This window comes from Eleutherodactylus coqui, chromosome 7 (assembly GCF_035609145.1).
Source record: "Eleutherodactylus coqui strain aEleCoq1 chromosome 7, aEleCoq1.hap1, whole genome shotgun sequence".
Taxonomy (NCBI): domain Eukaryota; kingdom Metazoa; phylum Chordata; class Amphibia; order Anura; family Eleutherodactylidae; genus Eleutherodactylus; species Eleutherodactylus coqui.
This window is the reverse complement of record NC_089843.1, coordinates 133475382-133495878: the sequence shown is the minus strand read 5'-3', so window position 1 is coordinate 133495878 and position 20497 is coordinate 133475382. Positions and strand designations below refer to the sequence as shown.

Below are 20497 nucleotides of genomic sequence, written 5' to 3'. Positions count from 1 at the left end.
TCACATTTGCTAGGTTTTCACTCTTGCGACGAAAAAAAATTGCGGCATGTCCTATCTTTCTGCATTTTGCGTTTTTTTAATCTCCCATGTTTCCCTATGGAGGATCCTTTTTATTACATCACAAAGCACAAACCTGCGTTTTTTGTGCGATGCGCTTTTAACATTAGAAAGTCCTGTTGACTTCCGCGCTAAAAAAAATTGCGCGATTTTATCACGGGCGGCAGTGATGCGAGATTATTCTCAAGAAAAAGCATTGCTGATGTTTAAGAAAAACGCCTGAACACAATTGTGATTTTGCTGCGACTTTCGTGAAACTAGCCTCAGTGAGGACTAACGCCATCCACCACTAGTCGTTAGCCCCAACCAGTCAGGGCTCCTTCACACCGGCGGTTGCGATATCGCTGCGAGGAAAAAAAAAAAAAGAAAAAAAAAAAAAAATCACAACTTTTTTTTCCGCGATTTCTGAGCATCAGCACTGCTTTTTCTCACGAGAACATCGCTGCCTCTTGGGATTTCCTCGCTTTTTTCACGCGATTTTTCCATGAGTTTTTTAGCGGGAGAGTCAATAGGACTTTTCTAATGTTAAAAACGTATGGCTTCGCACAAAAAAAAAAAATAAATAAATAAATAAATAAATAAAAATCGCCAGTTTGTTCTTTGTGATGGGAGATAAAAAAAAAAAAAATAAATAAAAAACACAAGATGCAGATCTAGACGCAAGATAGAGAATGCCACGATTTTTATCTCTCGCACGATGGCATGAGTGAAGACATCGCGAATGTGAAGGAAACCAAAGAAAATCACTGGTTTCATAATTCTGTGTTTTCGCTCGCTCATCGCACGATTTTCTCGCCATGTGTGAAGCGCCCTAAGGGCTCCTGCTCACTAGGGTTTTTCTCGTGCGTTTGCTGTGGGGTTTTTAACGCAAGAGTATGGCGCAAAAAAAAAAGGCGCAATGCGTTAACATTAGAACATCCTATTGACGTTTGCGTTAAAACGCTGCAAAATGGCGAGAAAAAATGGGCGATAAAAGCGCAAGTGTGCAGAAGCCCTGAGGACTAGCAGTGCCACAATGCCAAGTGTCCAAGCACCGTGTCCAGCGCAGGGCAGTGAGCCGCCCAGGTGCACCTACCTCTGTCTCTGTACCAGGCGGTGTACCACGACAGGGAGAAGAAGGCGGCCACACAGCAGATTGTCACCAGGCTGCCATTCCTGCACCGCATCTCACATAGCAGCCCGGCCACCCGCGGAGCTCCCGCACACCTGCACAGGTCTCCGCCGCCGCACTCGTCCCTCCGCTCTCAGTTGGGGCGGGCAGCGCTCACAGTCCCGCCCGGCTGTCCCCAGTGACTGCAGTCCTCTGTGAGCCTGCAGCTGTCAGCCCGGGGTGGACTGCTCGGACTGCTGCGGCCCCTCCCTGACTTCCTCTCTGTGCTGGGAGGTAACGCGGTGCCGCACGGAGAGCCCCGGTCACACGGCAGCAGCAGGTGAGGCGGCCGGCTTCCCTGCTGGGCTGCTCGCCTATACATGGTGCGGGGACATGCTCTGCGCTCTCTATACACCAAGCTGCCCGTAGCAACCAATCACAGCGCGGCTCACATGCCTCACAGAACGGCAGAAATATGAAAGCTGCTCTCTGATTGGTCGCTGCGGCAGTTGCTGTTTCAGACAGTTTTAGTAAATCTGTTCTTGCATTTATCACTTTTTTTTTTGTTAAAGAAAAAACCTTCTTGTTATTAAATGAAAAAAAATGTTGTTTAACCCCTTATTTATACTCAGTGCATGAAAAACAGACCGATGTTAATGCCTGTGCACGGCAGAGTGACCTCCATATGCAGTATGTCCACCCGTCATCCACGTTTCGTGCATTTTTATCCAGTTTTCGTGCACCCATTGACTAGAATGGGTGACTGTCGTCCTAGAAGTTGGGCCAGAATAAGTAATTCTGCCATTTTTTTTTACCCTGTCTGTATTTCCCTGTTGATTACACTGTAAATACGGATGGTACACAATGTGAATAAGCCCTAAGGGGACGTTCACACGGCCGAAAATCTCTCATGAATATGTACCCCTTTTTTTTTTTAATGGGGTCTTACGTATGAGTGATATTTACCCACATCGCATCGCGGGTTAAAAATCGCGGCACGTCCTATCTTTGGGCGTGCCCTCGCATCACCCATTGCTTTCAATGGGGTCGTGGCAGCATCGCACCACATGCTAGGCGCTACTTGCCCGAAGTGATGTGCGGCGGTTTTGATGTGCGTCGAAATGGCAGATTGGCGAGCGTGATATCGGACCAGGTTTAACGTCCCACTTTATCACACTCGCCCGTGTGAAATTAGCAATAGAGTGATCGCAAGTAGAAAGGCATCCTAAGGCCTATAGACCCTAATGATAGGTTCATCACGGCAAATCGCAGCATGCCGCGATTTTTAACGTAGCAAGTGAAAAGTCTCGCAGCACACCTTTATAATGCAAGTCATATGCAGAGGCTCCAGCAAAGGGAAATGCAAAGCCACCTGTGGGACCGCGGATCTCCAGTCCCAAACCAATCGCGCAGTCAGCAATGAAGTAGCAGCATCAACGGTGTAGTAAAATACAACAAAGATTTATTGCTCCATAAAAATGGCGACGTTTCGACTAGGTGAGTCTTTATCAAGCCTTGATAAAGACTCACCTAGTCGAAACGTCGCCATTTTTATGGAGCAATAAATCTTTGTTGTATTTTACTACACCGTTGATGCTGCTACTTCATTGCTGACTGCGCGATTTTTAACGTAGACATTTGGGCTGCGCTTTCCATAGTTATCCTATGGAAAGCGTTCCCCGCGTGCGGATTATAGCCGCGGGAAACGCAGTGAAAAGTGCCATGGGTTTTGAAGCAGCGTTTCTCCCAGCGTAAATCTTGCGGTTTTTCGCTGCGGCCAAACCGCGAGATTTCCGCCGGGAGTCCGGTATGTGAGAACCCAGGCTAAGGGTGCCTGCACACTTGTGATAAAATAGCGCAATTTTCACAATGCGAGATTGAGTGAAAATGCATAATTATGAAATCAATTATTTTCAATGGTTTCATTACCATTTGCAATGTTGTCACTCCTGCCATGTTGTGTGGGAAAAAAAAATCGCAGTATGTTCTATATTTTTGCAATACCGGCCCCATTGAAAGCAATGGGAGAACCCTGTGCTCCTCTGCCGGATCCTCTGAGGATGAAGGGATTCCCCGCAATCAGGGGCGTAACTAAAGGCTCATGGGCCCTGATGCAAAAGGTGAGCTGGAGCCCCCCTCTATCTGTATCTGTACCCATACCCATACCTAAACCATGCTGCACAGAGGCGTAACTTGAAACTTCTGGGCCCCAATGCAAAACCTGTAACAGGGACCCCAACTATAATGCTTTATTCATAGTACTAGGCTCCCTATATGGAGAAGAGAGGCCTTATGGGCCCCCTAAGGCTCCTGGGCCCGGGTGCAATCGCATCCTCTGCATCCTCTATAGTTACGCCCCTGCCCGCAATGATGTCAGGCTATTTTCACATGAAAACGCCTCGCATCCACTGGGCTTTCACGTGGTGGAAAGTGCGACACTAGGCTATAACTCACAGCCAATATCGCCCTTGCCCATGTGAAGGAGCCCTAAAAGTAGTTGTGCCTAAAAAACAACCAAATGTTCATATGTCCCCAGGCTTCCGAAGCCCCCCAATGAGCCTGAAGGGACAGCCACTCCGTAACCTTTTATGGTAGGTATAAATATTTAAATGGGTTGACCCACCTGCAGAGAACAGGTGCTAAATGTAAAAACGCTGGTCGCCCCACCAATCACAAGAACAGGGGTCACAAGTGTGAGTGGAGTCCTTGTTCAACTACCGTTTCATCATGTGAAAATGGCCAACTGTTTAATGTGTTTGGGGGTGACACAGAGGTTGGGGGGTGGAGGGGGGAGGGGTGAAGGGGTTAGAAAGATCAGGGATATTTTATGTGAACATGTCAATATTTTATTGCTATGTGAAATAAGCCACCACCAAAATATACTTTATACCCTCTCCTGGTTGAGAACATGTAGACGCTCAGCCGACAAAAGTGTGCCAGTGTACAGGGGGTTGGGAGGACCAGTAATCTAGGGTGTATGGTCAGCCTATGGCAATGTACGAAGGGGCTCATGGGAACGTATGGGCAAATATTTGAGTGCAGTTGTGAATATTTAATCACAAGTGCAAATATTTGGGCAATCATTTAGACACGTGTGAAACCCTGTCCCTGTCCCGAAGGCTCTGCCTGTGGTGTGGAGCAGAGGAGATTAAAGCAGCAGCAGTGAGAAGGTCAGAAGCAGAGTCAGCAGAGGAAGTGGCGGAGGCCGTGTCCCTGTCCCTGTGCTGGAGGCTGGCCAGAGCTACTACATGGACGTTACTGAGTGCGCAAGGTGCAATGGACTGTGAAGACCTAAAGGAGCTTCAGCTGGAGAGATTGCATCCGCCCAGGGACTACGAGCCCAGAGCAAGGGCAACCAATGGACTAAAGGAGTTGCGGCAAGGAGATTCGAATTTGGTTGAGGAGCACCTACCATCGACAAAGAGAAAGTGAAGTCTCCATGTACCAGTGTTCACACCAATAGGGACTCTACTTGGATGGTTCACAGGCCTGCCATAGGGGGATGGAAAACGGAAATGGACTGAGACATAAACCTGGGATTTACGTAGTTAATAGTATGTGGTAAAGAGTGGGGAGATAATCTGTCTGATGTAAAATGTTTGTGCTGGATGGAACGGCGCTGCAGGCCACCTGACACAAGAGAGAGGAAGTGTAATGAGCAGAGCTTGAAATGACTTGTAGGATGCCTGGCGTCTCCTGGTGTGGGGACACGGCCCCTACAGGCTGGGGAAAGGTCTTACGTTACGTGAAAAAGAGTTGATAGCGGTCGACGACTGGTATGAGTATACAGGTGACTTGCTGCCATCCGAAGTCAAATACCATGTACCAAACGCCTGAATGTTCTTGTTAGTCCGCATGCACACGGGCGGGTCAGATTCCGCATGCAAAAGCCCTCAGCGGAATCTGTCCCTGAATCCATCCTACATCCGCACGTACCTGACATCTTCTCTCTTTTTCTGTACTGCGGGTGGTTCGCACGGCTCGCTGTCGGACATGTGCAGTACAGATTTTTTTTTTAAACTCCTGCTTTTCCCACGGAATCTTTTGGCCCGTCCGCAATATCAATTGTGGATGGACCGCGGGTTGGACGGCTTCCATTGACTTCAATGAAAGCCGTCCATGCGGGAACCGCAGTAAATTGGAGCATGCTGCGATTTTTATTTTTATTTATTTATTTTTGGTTTCCGCTCGCGTGCATGAAGAATCATTTGTCCATAGCATTCTATGGAGGGTTGTTGCTCCGGAATCCGGGGACGGACGCCCGAATTCCGCAGCAAAAAATCTGTCCGTGTGCATGAGACCTAATCTCAGAAGTCTTTCACACAAGAAAACAGCAGGGAGATTTATCAAGGACTGTATGCCACACTTCTGACTTGAAGCATTCACAAATTTGCACTATAACTTGCAACATTTGGCCGTTCAAACACTTCTCTCTAAAGTGACAGGAAAAGGAGGCGGGCTCTAGTGAGAGGGGCGGGGCCTCCTGCAGCCTGACAGAGTTACTATTATGCTAAGAAGATGAACTTCAGATGCGCACACACAGCAAACGATGCACCAATGTTTTGCTTTTCATATGGAGTCATATTAACCCCTTAAAGACGCGGCCCCTTTTTTTTCTTTTCATTTTTGTTTTTTCCTCCCTGCTTTCAAAAAATTATAACTTTTATTTCTACATCAATGTAGCTGCCTGAGGGTTTGTTTTTTCTGGGATGAGTTGGGGGGTTGTTTTTACAGTGTATGCACTGCAGCAAAAATGACATGTAATAACTTTATTCTAATGGTCAGTACGATTGCAGAGATACAAAATTCATATAGTTTGTTTTGTTTTTTTTTGCTGTACTACTTTTAAATATTTTTTTTATCTTTGGAAAAAAATTAAATTATTTTCTGCCACCATCTTCTGACAGCCATAACTTTTTAATTTGGCATTGGCATAGTTGAATTTAAGATCGTTTGATCACTCCTTCAGTATAATACTACAGTAATACATTATCCGGCGATCTGACAGGCAGTCTATCAAGCCACCCTACAGGCATAGCTTGATTAGAAATCTGCAATGGCAGCCCTTGGAGCCTTCAGAAGGCCCTTAAGACCCATTAAGACACAACGATTATCACTCAAAAGCCGTCTTTTGAGCGATAATCGTTGTGTGTAACTGCACTGACATTGTGCAGTGTTCGTTAAGCCATTGCTTACGTTGTCTTTCAGCGTGCTGAAAGACAACGATGAGCTTTATTAGGGATTCACAGCAGGATACAGCTGATACTATTGTTTCAGCTGTATCCCGCTCCCTGATGACAGCTGGGGTATGACGAACAGAACGGTCCAGTTCTGGTCTCCATACCCTGCTCAGAGCGCTCGGCTGTATAACAGCTGGGCGCTCCATGCAGAAAACAGCTGGATGCAGAAGACAAGCAGGGACACCTCGCTTGTCTTCTGCATCCTCTGCTCGGAGCGCTCAGCTGTATAACAGCCGTGCGCTTGGAGCGAGGAGCAGCTGGATGCAGAAGACAAGCGGGGACACCCTGCTTGTCTTCTGCATCCTCCACTCCGAGCGCTCAGCTGTATAACAGGCGGGCGCTCGGAGCAGGGGAACAGCTGGATGCAGAAGACAAGCGGGGACACCCCGCTTGTCTTCTGCATCCTCTGCTGGCAGCGCAAGGTGATCGCTCATCTTGAGTGATCATCTTGCGCTGTAAATAACACGATTATCACTCAAAATTCGCTTGAGCGCGATCTTTTGAGCGATAATCGTTGTGTCTAAATGGGCCTTTAGCTGCCACGCCAACTAAAAGGCACACTGCAATTTCATCACAGAGTCTATTCAGGACCCCTGAATGTTAATCGGAGTATTTAAATGCCACTGTCAGAAATGACAACGGCATTTAAAGAGTTAAAGGAGATGTCCCGCGCCGAAACGGGTTTTTTTTTTTTTTAAACCCCCCCCCCGTTCGGCGCGAGACAACCCCGATGCAGGGGTTAAAAAAACCACCCGCACAGCGCTTACCTGAATCCCGGCGGTCCGGCGTCTTCATACTCACCTGCTGAAGATGGCCGCCGGGATCCTCTGTCTTCGTGGACCGCAGCTCTTCTGTGCGGTCCACTGCCGATTCCAGCCTCCTGATTGGCTGGAATCGGCACGTGACGGGGCGGAGCTACACGGAGCCGCTCTCTGGCACGAGCGGCTCCATAGAAGACTGCTGAAGACCCGGACTGCGCAAGCGCGGCTAATTTGGCCATCGGAGGCCAAAAATTAGTCGGCACCATGGAGACGAGGACGCTAGCAACGGAGCAGGTAAGTAAAAAACTTTTTATAACTTCTGTATGGCTCATAATTAATGCACAATGTACATTACAAAGTGCATTATTATGGCCATACAGAAGTGTATAGACCCACTTGCTGCCTCGGGACATCTCCTTTAACAGCCGCGATCAGTGTGAGCTCTGATCACGGCTCTTGCGGGTGGGTGTTGTCTGTCGAGGACAGCCAAAACCCCTGTTGTATGGAATGGGAACAACCCCCAGTCCCGCTCCATTCAAACCTCAACCCTCCATGAAGTAACTGAACATCAGCTACTTAAGGTTGCATTTAGACGTTGCAGAAATGCTGCAGATTTGTTGTGAAATTTCCGGAGCAAATTTGCACTTCCAGCAGAAAATCCACTGCGTTTTTCTTTCTCTATGTGAACAGAATTTGCTTAAATCCCACTCATTTTGATCGTAAACATTTCCGCTGCAGATTTTGCGCAGTTTCCACTGTGGAAAATCCACAACGTTTCTGCAACATGTGGACTAGAGATGAGCGAACCTACTCGGACACGCCCCTTTTTTGTCCGAGCGCCGCGATTTTCGAGTACTTCCGTACTTGGGTGAAAAGATTCGGGGGGCGCCGTGGGTGAGTGGGGGTTGCAGCGGGGAGTGGGGGGGAGAGGGAGAGAGAGCTCCCCCTGTTCTCCGCTGCTACCCCCCGCTCCGCCACGCCGCCCCCCGAATCTTTTCACCCGAGTACGGAAGTACTCGAAAATCGCGGTGCTCGATCAAGTAATTACTCGAAACGAGTATATTCGCTCATCTCTAGTGTGGACCTATCATAGGATTCAGACTTTGTTAGTTCTTCATCTATTCGCAGAACAGGTTATGCATACAGATAGGAAGAAAGAATCAGGTATATTAACCATCAAGGTAAACAGCGGGGCAGAGGCTCCTGATGACATACCCGACAACCTTATGACCTTTCCTCAAACAACCCTGCTTTTGTTTCTGGATACACAAGCCCTAGCTACAGTCATAGCTTCTCCTATACAAAACCTGTTTCACTATTTGCAATTGACAATAATTTGCATACCTACAGCGCTCAACAGTGGTATTATTTAGAAATGATCACTTACATGATGTCTGCGCATTGCCTTATTTTAACCACAAATACCAACTAATCCAGTAAAACCAGTCGGTATAAGGCGGGGTTCACATAACTCTGTCTGTCTGCATCTTGTAAAAACCAAATTGCATCAGTTCAGTTTACCCAAATATATGTATTGGAGTTAATGGTTATCGTCTTGCACGTCCCAATGGCAATTAAAAGGCGATCAGATAATTATACCCTTGTATAGGATGGTCATTACAGAATGGGAGCCGCTTCCTTATTATTACTAGGAAGGCTTCACTTAAGGAAATTCACTACAACTTCATAACCAGAGTGCTCCGAATCCGTTGGAAGTGTGGGCGCTCCCTCCTCTTCACCATGCCTGTAATGTGAGCCGCGCTGGAAGCGTGCTCATATACATTACCTTGTGGTTATTGATCAGCTGTGCTCGTTCTTCTGTATACACTGCAATGTGGTTAAGCACTGAAAGCACATGGCTTATAAGAAAGTCTAAAGTCACTCTCACACATGCCGCCGGAAAAAGATGTGATTTCGATTGCGGAATTTTCCCGCGACTTTACCATCGTTTTTGGACGCAAGTTACGGCCTCCAATAGCGGGTTTTAACGCACCCTATCATTCTTATGGGTGATGAGGTGCATTAATTGTGGCAAAATAGAGCTGACTGCTCGAAAATCGCAGCGCTAGAAAACGCTGCATTCAAGTGCATGTCTGCGAGGCCCCATTGAAAACAAGAACAAGTGTAAGAGTGGCCTTTTTAGATGAGCCAATTATTGTTTGAACGAGCGAGTAGCATTATTGTTAGCTTGTTCACTCTGGCTGACGGCTGCTTCTCACGAGTTTATATTGGCTCACCATGTTCGCGGCCAGCTGATATACACCGTGATCTGATGCATTGGATTCCAGTGCATCAGATCACAGGGCCGTATTCCCACGAAGTAAAAGCGCACAGCCGGGACAACATAGTGCCGGGTGCTTTTACGTCGGGCCCAAAAGATGGTCTTGGAACTATCTTTTGGGCTGGAATACATTGGTCGCTGCATGGGCTCCTATGAGAGCCAATGACAGCGGTCAGACAGCGTGACTGCTAAGCTCCTTTCCCCTTCTCTCCTCGCCTCCAGCTGATTGCAATGGGAGGGGGCGGGATGGAGATAAGTTCCACCCCATCCCATCTCCTCCCATTGCTGGCTGCAGACAAGGGGCGGAAGCTTAGCTTCGGCCCCGCCCCTCCCATTGCAAACAGCAAGAGGGGAGAAGAGAGGAGGTGAGCTGGCGAGGGGGAGGGGAGGAAAGAGGCAACGGAATGGTGGCCTTGGCGTATATGCGCTGGGGCCCATCCCGTCTGAACAGGCTTACAAATGTAATATTTATGCACCCGTTCACAAGTTTTTACTCCGATCGCAGTGTATATCGTCTGGCCGAGAAAAGAGCGGCCAATATACGCTCGTGTGAAAGAGCCCCTAGCCTGTTTATACAGACACATCGTTGATCGTTCAGTCTTTCACATTCGCTGTAGAAGTGACTTCTGTCCCACCCCTCCCATTGCAAACAGTGGCAGGGGTAGTAGCTCAGCACACTAGCTCCCGCCCCGCCTCCTCGCCTTGCAGAGAGGGGCGATGTATATTGGCCAGGCATGAAAACCTGGCCGATATACGTCCATGTGAATAAGCCCTAAATGACTGACGTCTACACTTCACTAGACAAGGCGAGGAGCTAAGGAGGACCAGAACAAGCTGCAAATTATTTCATTATCTTCATAGCTAGGCAAAACCTGGTGTTGAGGGCTCTTTCCCACGGGCATTACGATTTTCAGCCACCAGAATTGTGGCTGAAAATCGCATGAACGAAAGGCAGCCGCAACCAAGTCATAGCTGCCTCTCCCGTTTCTTCGCCCTTTCAGACAGCTGGGTGCAGCGTCTGAATGCAAAAAGTACAGTTAAATATGTTTATGCATGTGCAAAAAAGCATTGTTCATTAAGCAAATAAGCAACACTCAGCCACGTGCAAATACGTATACACTCCTGTGGGGTTTTGTTTGAAGGCTCCCTGGTCACCCGTGACTATAATGGACAATCATGCCATAACAATTATTTTCATTGGACTGACCAGGGCATAGCCATGCCAAAACTGTAAGCCCCAGTGATTGCAATGTTGCACCTGGCTGGCCTGCTCCCGCAACAGAACTGTAATCAAATGCATAGCCCTGCTGAACGGGTTAACAAGCCAGCAGTTTTCTCGGGTGCCAGACCGCAGTGCTGGAGGGCAGCTGTCAATTGTTTGATGGAATGGAGCTATTGTATCCTTACAATCACTCCTGTACCTCAGAATGCGGGACGGTGACCCTTGTGTAAAGAGTTAAAGCACTATTCCACCAGATGAAGCATTAATTCAAATGTATAATTTAAATGTATCAAGTTGTCCTTCCGCTTGGGATTCCTGAGCAAGTAACGTGCTGCAGTCATGCTGCAACAAAAAAACCTATTGTGACTGCAATGTGTATACAGACCCCTGCAATGTTGGACCACCTGGGTATCATCACTGTGTGGCATAAAGCTACAGTGCGGTAATGATTTAAGTGCTTTCTGACTGTGCATAGTTAATGCCACAAAACCACATGATGATTAACCATGGTCAGTCAGTAAGCACTTGAATCGTTAGTGAGCTGCAGCTTTCTGCCGCACAGTGGTGATACCTAGATGATCCAACATTGCAGGCATCTATTAATGGCCCGTTTACACGAAACAATTATCGTTCAGATTTCTGCAGGATCTTGCCGCACAGCAGCAGACGCACGGAGAACACTCTGTCAGACCGGAGCCTCAAGGCCTGTAACGGAAAATATTTGATTATGGACAATTGAGATATATATAGTATGAATTTAAACTCCGCGGTAGCAGACACCGTCGAATATACTAGAAAACAACTTGTCTAATTCTGTATATACCGAGAGACATAGGTCAAGATAAGATAAGACTATCAAGAAGGTTACTAGGCAGCATTGATGCCTTTAATGTAATAATAACATATAAAGAAATGTATTAGATAAGTCACGTGACCATGTTCTTAGCTATGTACAGGGACACATATGCTGAGGTGAGATAAGAACTTTGAGCTACTTGGCCTCTTGGCACTAAGTCAAGATGTTATTCACTGTGACTTAATAGTTTCTTGAACGTATGCAAATGAAGAATCAGAATGCATCCAGTGAATGTATTGTCTAAGAAGTAACCATTAAAGGTCGGATTGAGAACTGTCCAAAGAACTATGATATTTATTGGAATAATAAGATGTATCCAATGGACATGAAGAAGGGTTAAATTGACCTATGAAAAATGTTGGATTGAAAACTAGCCAATAAACTTGCATGGTTAATTGTCCAATTATGTTGTGACACCCCAATCTAAGGCTGCATTCCCACGAACGTATATCGGCTCGGTTTTCACACCGAGCCGATATACGTCGTCCTCATGTGCAGGGGGGGGAGGATGGAAGAGCCAGGAGCAGGAACTGAGCTCCCGCCCCCTCTCCACCCCTCTGCACTATTTGCAATGGGGAGAGGCAGAACAGGGGCAGGGCTAATTCCTGGAACTTAGCCACGCCCCGCCCCACCTCCTTTCATTGCAAATAGTGCAGAGGGGCGGAGAGGAGGCAGAGAGGTGGGCGGGAGCTCAGTTCCTGCTCCTTGCTCTTCCATCCTCCCACCCCCCCCCCCCCTGCACATGAGGACGACGTATATCGGCTCGGCGTGAAAACCGAGCCGATATACGTTCGTGGGAATGCAGCCTCAGGGGGCTATAAATAAAAGCCGTCTGGCCCAGGTCAGGTAGGAATTCTTTGATGAATCCATAACTGTGTGGGCTCTGTCACTTAAAGGGGTTGTCCCGCGATAGCAAGTGGGGTTAAGCACTTCTGTATGGCCATATTAATGCACTTTGTAATATATGCATGCGCAGAAGACCTCTGCAGCGCAAGCACGCCGGAGCCGGACAGAAGAGGGCAGACAGCGCAAGCGCGTCTAATCCAGGGAGAAGGCAGCTTTGGTCGGCGCCATGGAGACGGGGACGCCAGCATCGGAGGGGGTAAGTGTATAACTTCTGTATGGCCAATATTTAATGCACGATGTACATTACAAAGTGCATTAATATGGCCATACAGAAGTGCTGAACCCCACTTGCTATCGCGGGACGGCCCCTTTAATTCCTCCATCATATGACGTACTGAACTCTAGGTGTGGGCAGCCCTACTGCACAGGCCACCTGGACTTCAGTCGCAGGGTACACGCTGCTATCCCTCAGCAGGCTATTGCCGTAGCATGGGTCATATGACGTCATTCACAAGGTACACTCAGCTTTTCCTAAACGGCCATACATTTTTGCTGTAACAAGGCCCTTTTACACGGAACAATTATTGTTCAAAAAATTGTTAGATTGTGCAAATTTGAACAATAATGGTTCAGTGTAAACATGGCCGACGATTAAACGACAAACGCTAATAATTTATCCTCTTATTGTTTGTCGTTCATTTTATACAGGCATAAAAATAATCGTTTGCACGTCCACACATTGTGGTGTAGCGATTAGAGATAAGCAAGCACCCAAATGCTCGGGTCCGCGTTATTCGAGTCGAGCTTTTAATAAAATTCAAGAGCTCTACTCGAGTAATGAACCCCATTGACTAGAATGGGAGACTCGAGCATTTTTGTATGTGGGACGCCGGGTGCCGAGCTTTTTTTTTTTTTCCCTAGGCTCGTCTCTCTCTCTCTCTCTCTCTCTCTCTCTGCGTGGCGGTGGGGAGGGGCCAAAACAGGCACATCACAGCGGGGAGGAGCCAAAAACTGGGGCGGGGTCGAACACAGCTTGATGCTCATTCGAGTAACGAGCACCATCGAGTACGCTAATACTTGAACGAGCATTAAGCTCGGCAGAGTATGTTCGCTCAACTCTAGTAGTGATCATTTAGTTATTCACTGATACAGTGAATATGAAGGGCTGAACGATTTGCCAATGCAATTCTCAATGAGATTGTAAATGATTTATCTGTCAGTATAAACTTGTGCGAACGATCCTATGCACTGTGTAAAAGGAGCCTTAGTAGGAAGACCCAGTAAGACTTGATTGCATGCAGGCGTTCTAGTACCCAATTCCTTAACCATAGAATCAGTATTCAGGGTAGATTCAGGGGGCGTTCATGTCGCATTCCTTTCCTTCACCAAACCACAGTGTTGGGCTGCAATTTTGATAAAATTGTGGCAAAAACGGTAACGCGACAAATAAGTATTTAGGGGTTATAAATCAAAATGAGCTGCTGATGCAATGTGGATGCGGATTGTGTAATAAAAACAGAGATAAGACTCTCTCTGCACAACCCAATGTGTGAACGTTGTGGCCGCTGCACTGTGATGTTTTCATTTCCTTCCTCTCTCGTTACTTTTAGCACTACCTGTGGTTGATCTGCATCTCTTCTCAGCTCAGCAGCTCCGTTATACTATTCAGTGGGTAGACCTGTATAGCGCGTTTCTGCTTTACCTGTAATTTGCTATTCCTCCTCATTATGCATGGTTAGCCCAATGTGCCAGGGGAGACAGACGTTGGCTCACCTCCCTGTTTGAACAGAGGGCTATTAAGGCTGCTGTCACACCTGCGTTAGGGCTCAGTTCAGGGTTTTCGTTTCTCTGCTCCGTTCTTGGAGGAGAGAAACCAAAATAAATTGGAAAAAAAACAATTTTTTTCCCCCATTGTTTTCAATGGAGTTTAAAAAAAAGGAAAGCAAACGAAAATACAGCAGAGTTGGGAACAAGGGTTAGGTGTGAAGTATCTTCTGCTTTCTTTCTTCGAAGTGCTCACATATCAGGACAGAGTTTTAACGCGTTTCAATTCAAAAGAATCTTGTTTACCTCATTATTACATCACATCCTCCTTCCTTAAAGGGGTTGTCTCGCGAAAGCAAGTGGGTCTATACACTTCTGTATGGCCATATTAATGCACTTTGTAATATACATCGTGCCAATCAGGAGGCTGGAATCTGCACACGTGACGGGGCGGAGCTACGCGATGACGCGCAGAGGGGGCGGAGCCAGAATGCCGCTGCTGCCGGACAGACCCGAAGGCAGAAGACCCTTCTGCGCAAGCGCGTCTAATCGGGCGATTAGACGCTGAAGTTAGACGGAGCCATGGAGACGGGGACGCCAGCGCAGGGAAGGTAAGTGAATAACTTCTGTATGGCTCATATTTAATGCACGATGTATATTACAAAGTGCATTAATATGGCCATACAGAAGTGTATAGACCCACTTGCTTTCGCGAGACAACCCCTTTAAATGTTAAAACTCATTATAAACCACCTGAACATTAACCTCTTATTGCCTGTTAGAATTGCAAGCCCTTTCATTCCCATTTCAATGGGCTACAGCGCTATCAAATCCCAATACAAATAGAGAAGTGCCTTCCATACTAACATATTCTTTCCTAATCATTACAGAGTATCAATATGTGTAGCACTAATTCATCTATACATTAAATAATCTGATGTGTAGAAACAGATAAAAGAAACACATTACTGTGTTCATGGCATTGTAACGTATTACCTATTGCATCATTCCATATGCATATCTAAGTTTTTATGTTACCAATTTCACTATATTAATCTTTATTTGTACATGGCAGAATGAATGTCGATCACATGGAATGTTTTTCATTGCTTGCTGTGTTAAAAGCAGCAAGGCGGGACTTTTCGTTCTTTTCTTTTTTATTATATTGCTATACTGAATGCGGAAATGGTCTGACCTATACTTCTGATGGGAAGATAGGCTCTGTGTACTTCTGCCGCCATAGTGATAAATATATGTATTTAAGGGCTTGTTCACAGGAGCGTATATCGGCCACAGTTTTCACAGCTGGCCAATATACTCTACCATCTGAGCTGTCTCCCTCTTTCCTTCCCCTCGCCAGCTCTCTGTCTCTCTCCTCCTCTCTGGCTGTTTGCGATGGGAGGGGGCGGGGTGAGCTCCCGCCCCCTCCCCTTGTCCGCAGCCAGCAATGGGAGTGGGTGGGATGGGGCGGAGCTTAGCTGCACACCCATCCCACCCCCTCCCATCACAAACAGCTGGAGGGGAGGAGAGAGGCAGAGAGCGAGGGAAATAATGAGGAAGACCACTCAGATTGTAGCGTATATCGGCCGGCCGTGAAAGCGGCGGCCGATATATGCTTGTGTGAATAAGCCCTAAATCATATAATTGTTATGTTCAAAAAGATTTTATTTAACTTTCGTGTACAGAATATAGTTAACATTTGAAAACAGGACATTAAGGGCTAATGCCCATTGACAGATTTCTGCTGCGTGATAAGTAAGAATTTGACTATTTGTAAATACAGAGACAATATTGGCATATATAGTAAACATCACTAGGTTAGTGTTTTCTTCTGTCGCTTCTATGTATTTATGTATAGAACAAAACAACCATTCAACATCCTTCTGTGTCTTGTCTGGTGACTTCTCGTCCAACTGATCTCTCTCTGTCCTTATGGACCTCCTGAGAGAGCTTGTCGAGCACCACCTCCTCCCATCTTGTCCCAATTAGTCCAGAATTATATGAAAGTATATAGATAGTTTAAAGAGGAAAGCCAAGGAGAATGGGAAAACAAAGAAAGTCAGAAAGAGGGATTAGTAGGGGAATTTAGGGAAGGGAAGATACCCTGAGCTCATAGATCAAAATTGTTCATGAAATGTTACCGCTTTCCATAACCAATCGTCTGGGCTCTCCTATGTCATCAATTGACACCTGAAGTCACGGACCTCCACCCAGATGGCCCAAGTAGCATAAAAGTCTGCTTCAAGGTTGCTACATCTATGCGCCTCCATATACTTCAGTAAGACATCTTTTAGCTAACAATTAGGCTGGGTTCACACAGGGCGGATTTGCCATGGAAATTCCATGCAGAATTTCGCTGCAGCAAATCAGCTTGTGGCTGCTAATCCCGGATTAGCCAGCCATGTGGACGAGATTTGTCAAAAATCTCGTCCACATGGTACAGCCAATTCATTGCGGTGAAGCCGGCGCAGTGGTGCGGATTCCCCGGCTGCAACATGTCTATTTTTTTTTCCGTTGCAGTCGCATTTTCCTCTATGGGAGCGCCAACCGCAATGGAAAAGCATGCGGTCAAGCCGCTCCAAAACCCGAGTCTAACTGCGCTTTTCCGGCGGAAATCTTGCGTTTTTTTGCTGCAGCAAAACCGCAAGATTTCCGGTGGGATTCCGCCTTGAGTGATCCCAGCCTTATCTGACATATATTGTTGTTTTATGCCACAAAGGATATTACAAAAAAATACATGTAACTGATCAATTAAATATCTCATATAAATAATATCCACAAGTTAGGTAACGAAGAGATAATATTACACCTCGCAAATATGAAATATCATTCAAGATGCGCAGTATCTGCCACTGCCTGCAGCTCACATGCCTACTTACTGCCACCTGCTGTGCAAGTCATGCTATTCTTATCTTTGTTCCCTTTCTACCTGTCAATCACACATTTTTCTAGCAAAGTTGTATATAATATAACCCAAAGCAATAGGCATCTCATAATGTGACAATTCACAGATGCAGGATTGCCGCTGCCTACGGGACTCTGCTAATAACATAAGGTCTATATAATACTCCACAAGATGATCCCGAGTAGCCAGCACACAGACCCATTATAGCCTATAGGACTATGGACCGACGGTCCATGTGAAAAAGCTCATCGCTTGTCCTATTCTTGTTCGTATCACCGACGAGAATTAGGACATCCATACGTGAATGTGTGGACCGCCCATATATCGGACAGCACACGAATGTGCGGATATTGGTGTGGAATTGAAAATAGCAGAATCCTGCCGAGATTTGGGTGCTACTTCCATAAAATGGACATTTAAACATGCTGTGGGTACAATGCACCTTTCTGAAGGAGACAGTAAGTGTATGCAGAAGCAGACTTTCACCCAGGGAGGCTCAGCTGTGAAGCCTGTCTATTTTCAGATGCAATATCCCAGGAGAGTGACCAGGCAGCTGGTTTTCTTGTGGGAAAATGAAAGCCCTGAAGCTGTGGTTTTATGTAAAGAAGATATAACACACTTTCTTTCCAATTTCCCTGCAGCGGCAAATTATTAGCCATCATAAAATATTAATTTCAAGATATTTTTTCTCTGAGGGGTTTCCATCATTTACACATTTCTCTCAAAAGGAAAAATGATACTTTCTGCAATATTCTTACTGCTAAAGTTTTCCTCCTGCTTATGTCATTATACTCTGTGGTCCCCGCTGTGGTCCCATGTATGAGCCAGAATGAGAACTGTTCTAACAGTCTCAGCTGTCCATGTATTACAAGGACTGCCGCTGCGGGAAAGATGACTGCCACTGGCCGCAGCTTGCCCCGGCACAATCAGCTGTTTGCCAGGGCTGTGAGGAGCAGAACAAAGGGCAGGTGGTGGCATCTTATACAAGCTTCCTTTGATAACACAAGCCATTTAAAGGGGTTCTCTTAGGGATATAACTTTACATACAAGAGTGTGTATATAGCGTTCTTATGTTTGATGACTGAACTTGGCACCACTGCACTGTAATCATTGCCACATCCTGATGATTCTCTATAAATGCCCTAGGCTACTTTCACATTACTCATAGTACTCTCATGGCAATTAGAGCAGCATGTAGTCCCTTAGATGTACAATGTGTCAGAGAAGCAGTGCGGCCATCTCTGTCAAGGACCGGAGAGTCGCTTTAACATTACATATATCAGTCTTTGTAAGCCAAACAAGTTGGACCCACAGAGAGAAAGTCTCACAAAGATTTGTATCACTGATCTGTTTTGGAACCACTTCTGCTTTTGGTTTACAAACATTGATGCAATATACTGATTAAAACTGTTGTCAGAATGAAGTCTTAGCCTGGGTTCCCACACAGCGGAATCCCGGCGGAAATCTCGCGGTTTGGCCGCAGCGAAAAAACGTGAGATTTCCGCCGGGAGAAGAGCTGCTTCAAAGCGGCCCAGCCTCTCGCTTTTCCGCTGCGGCCGGCGCTCTCATAGAGGAGAGCGCAGCCGCAGCGGAAGAAGACAAAGAATGAGCATGCTGTGGCCGGCTAATCCGCGCCGCAGTGCCGGATTTACCGTCCCGTGTGGACGAGATTTCTGAGAAATCTCGTCCACATGGCTGGCTAATCCCAGGATTAGCGGTCACAGGGGGATTTGCCGCGGTGAAATTCCAGATGGAATTTCCACGGCAAATCCGCCCCGTGTGAACCCAGCCTAAGGGCTCATGCCCACGACCGGGTCGGATTCTGCCTGCAAAGTATCGCAGCGGAATCAGACCCCGCACCCCCCACAGATCCTATAGTCACCTTTCTGGATCCAATGCTCATGCGCAGTGCAGCGCAGGGCACTTTGGGGCTGGGCGGTGACGCAGATTCCTGCGATACTTATTCCTTCCAGCAGAAGTATTTGGAACGGACGGCTTCCATTGACTGCGGAAAAACCCACAGTATAGATCATGCTGCGATTCTCCCCCGCAAGCAGAAAAATCGCAGTTGATTTCCGCTCGTGGGCAGGGGAGAATCATTTATCATAGAATGTCTATGGATGGTTATTGCTGTGGGATTCGCGGCAGGTGTTTTGCCGTGATTTCCGCAGCGATAATCCGTTCGTAAGCATTAGTCCTTATGTGGAAGCTAAAAGGGTTGTGCCAAATTTAACATTTATCCCTACTCCACAGGAGGGGAGAATTGTCTGATTAGGGGCAGTCTGACCACTGATCCCCGTTGACCATGAAAATGGGGTCCTGTGTACCCCCATAAGAACGCAGGGGCAGTCCAGCATGCATGATGTCCATTCATCTCTGTTTCTCTATGGAACTGAGATAGAGGAAAACAAGCGCTCGGTAGTCTCATAACAAACCAAGAGGACACCCCCTTCTGTATTCTCTCTGCACTGCATGTAGACTCTTGCTGCTCCCCTGATGGTCTCCTGGCCTCCAGTGATGACATGTTGGCCCATGTATCCATATAGCACGTCATCGCTGGAGGCCAGAAGACCGGCGGGATAGCAGGCAAAGTCTATATGGAATGTAGGGAAGATGTAGAAGGGGATTTGTTGCAGATTTTAAATTCTCCACTGAATTCAATAGGAAAACTCCACCAAAAGATCCACAGCATAAATTGACATGTCATGGATTTAAAGAGAACCTGTCATAGCTCTGCAGTGGCGGCCCCGCTGGCTGTATGGACGTATTCATCATTGAACTCCGAGCATACTCGGAGCATGGAAAACATAGAAACCAGGACTTGGCAGCGACTGCTATCAGCTCTCTCCCTCCTCCCATTCCTGGCCGGCTGTACTTCGCCTCTACCCTGACATCACTGCTTTTAACCCTCCAGCTGTCAAGAGTGCTCAATGGGCTTGTGGGGATTGAGGACATATACTCACCTCTCCCTGCTGTGTCCAGCGCTGCGGGACCCCCCTTTGATGTCACGTTTACAGGCTGCCCTTGTCCGTTTACAAAATGTCACAGGCTACTGCAGCCAATGACAAAGCTCAGCAATTGATGATGGAGTTCTGCCATTGGCTGCAGCAGCCTCTGATGTTCTGTAAGCAGGTCGGGGTGGCGGGTAACCAGCTGGTACGACCTGCAGGGCACACGTAGCAGTCATATCCGTGCTGTCTGGCCTCTCTTCACTCCTCTGAACGCACTCCGTATGGACTCCTGCTAGGACCACTAGCTCCACCTCTGGGCGGCTTCAAATTCCTTCCCCTTCCAACTCTGTGGTGGGGGAGCACTTCCCCCTACTTTTTTGTCACCAAAGGTGGGAAGAATTGGCGGTCTCCTTCCGAGGGAAGGAAGGTGTAGTCTGGGCGCCATTTTGTTTGTCCATTTTGTCACCAGAACCTTCCACTGGTGCATGAATGTCCAACAACTCCATGCTACATACATTTGGTCT

At 47.0% G+C, this 20497-nt stretch overlaps 1 protein-coding gene across 1 annotated transcript in view; it reads right to left on the bottom strand.

The window, feature by feature from the left end:
* Nucleotides 1-1531, bottom strand: part of MGAT4D (MGAT4 family member D) — a 112283-nt gene extending 110752 nt beyond the window's left edge. Inside the window, exon 1 of the mRNA XM_066573723.1 lies at nt 1133-1531. Coding sequence (XP_066429820.1) covers nt 1133-1223 — 91 coding nt within the window. The 5' untranslated portion in view covers nt 1224-1531. The remainder of the gene's footprint in view (nt 1-1132) is intronic.
* Between the last annotated feature and the right edge of the window lie 18966 nt (nt 1532-20497).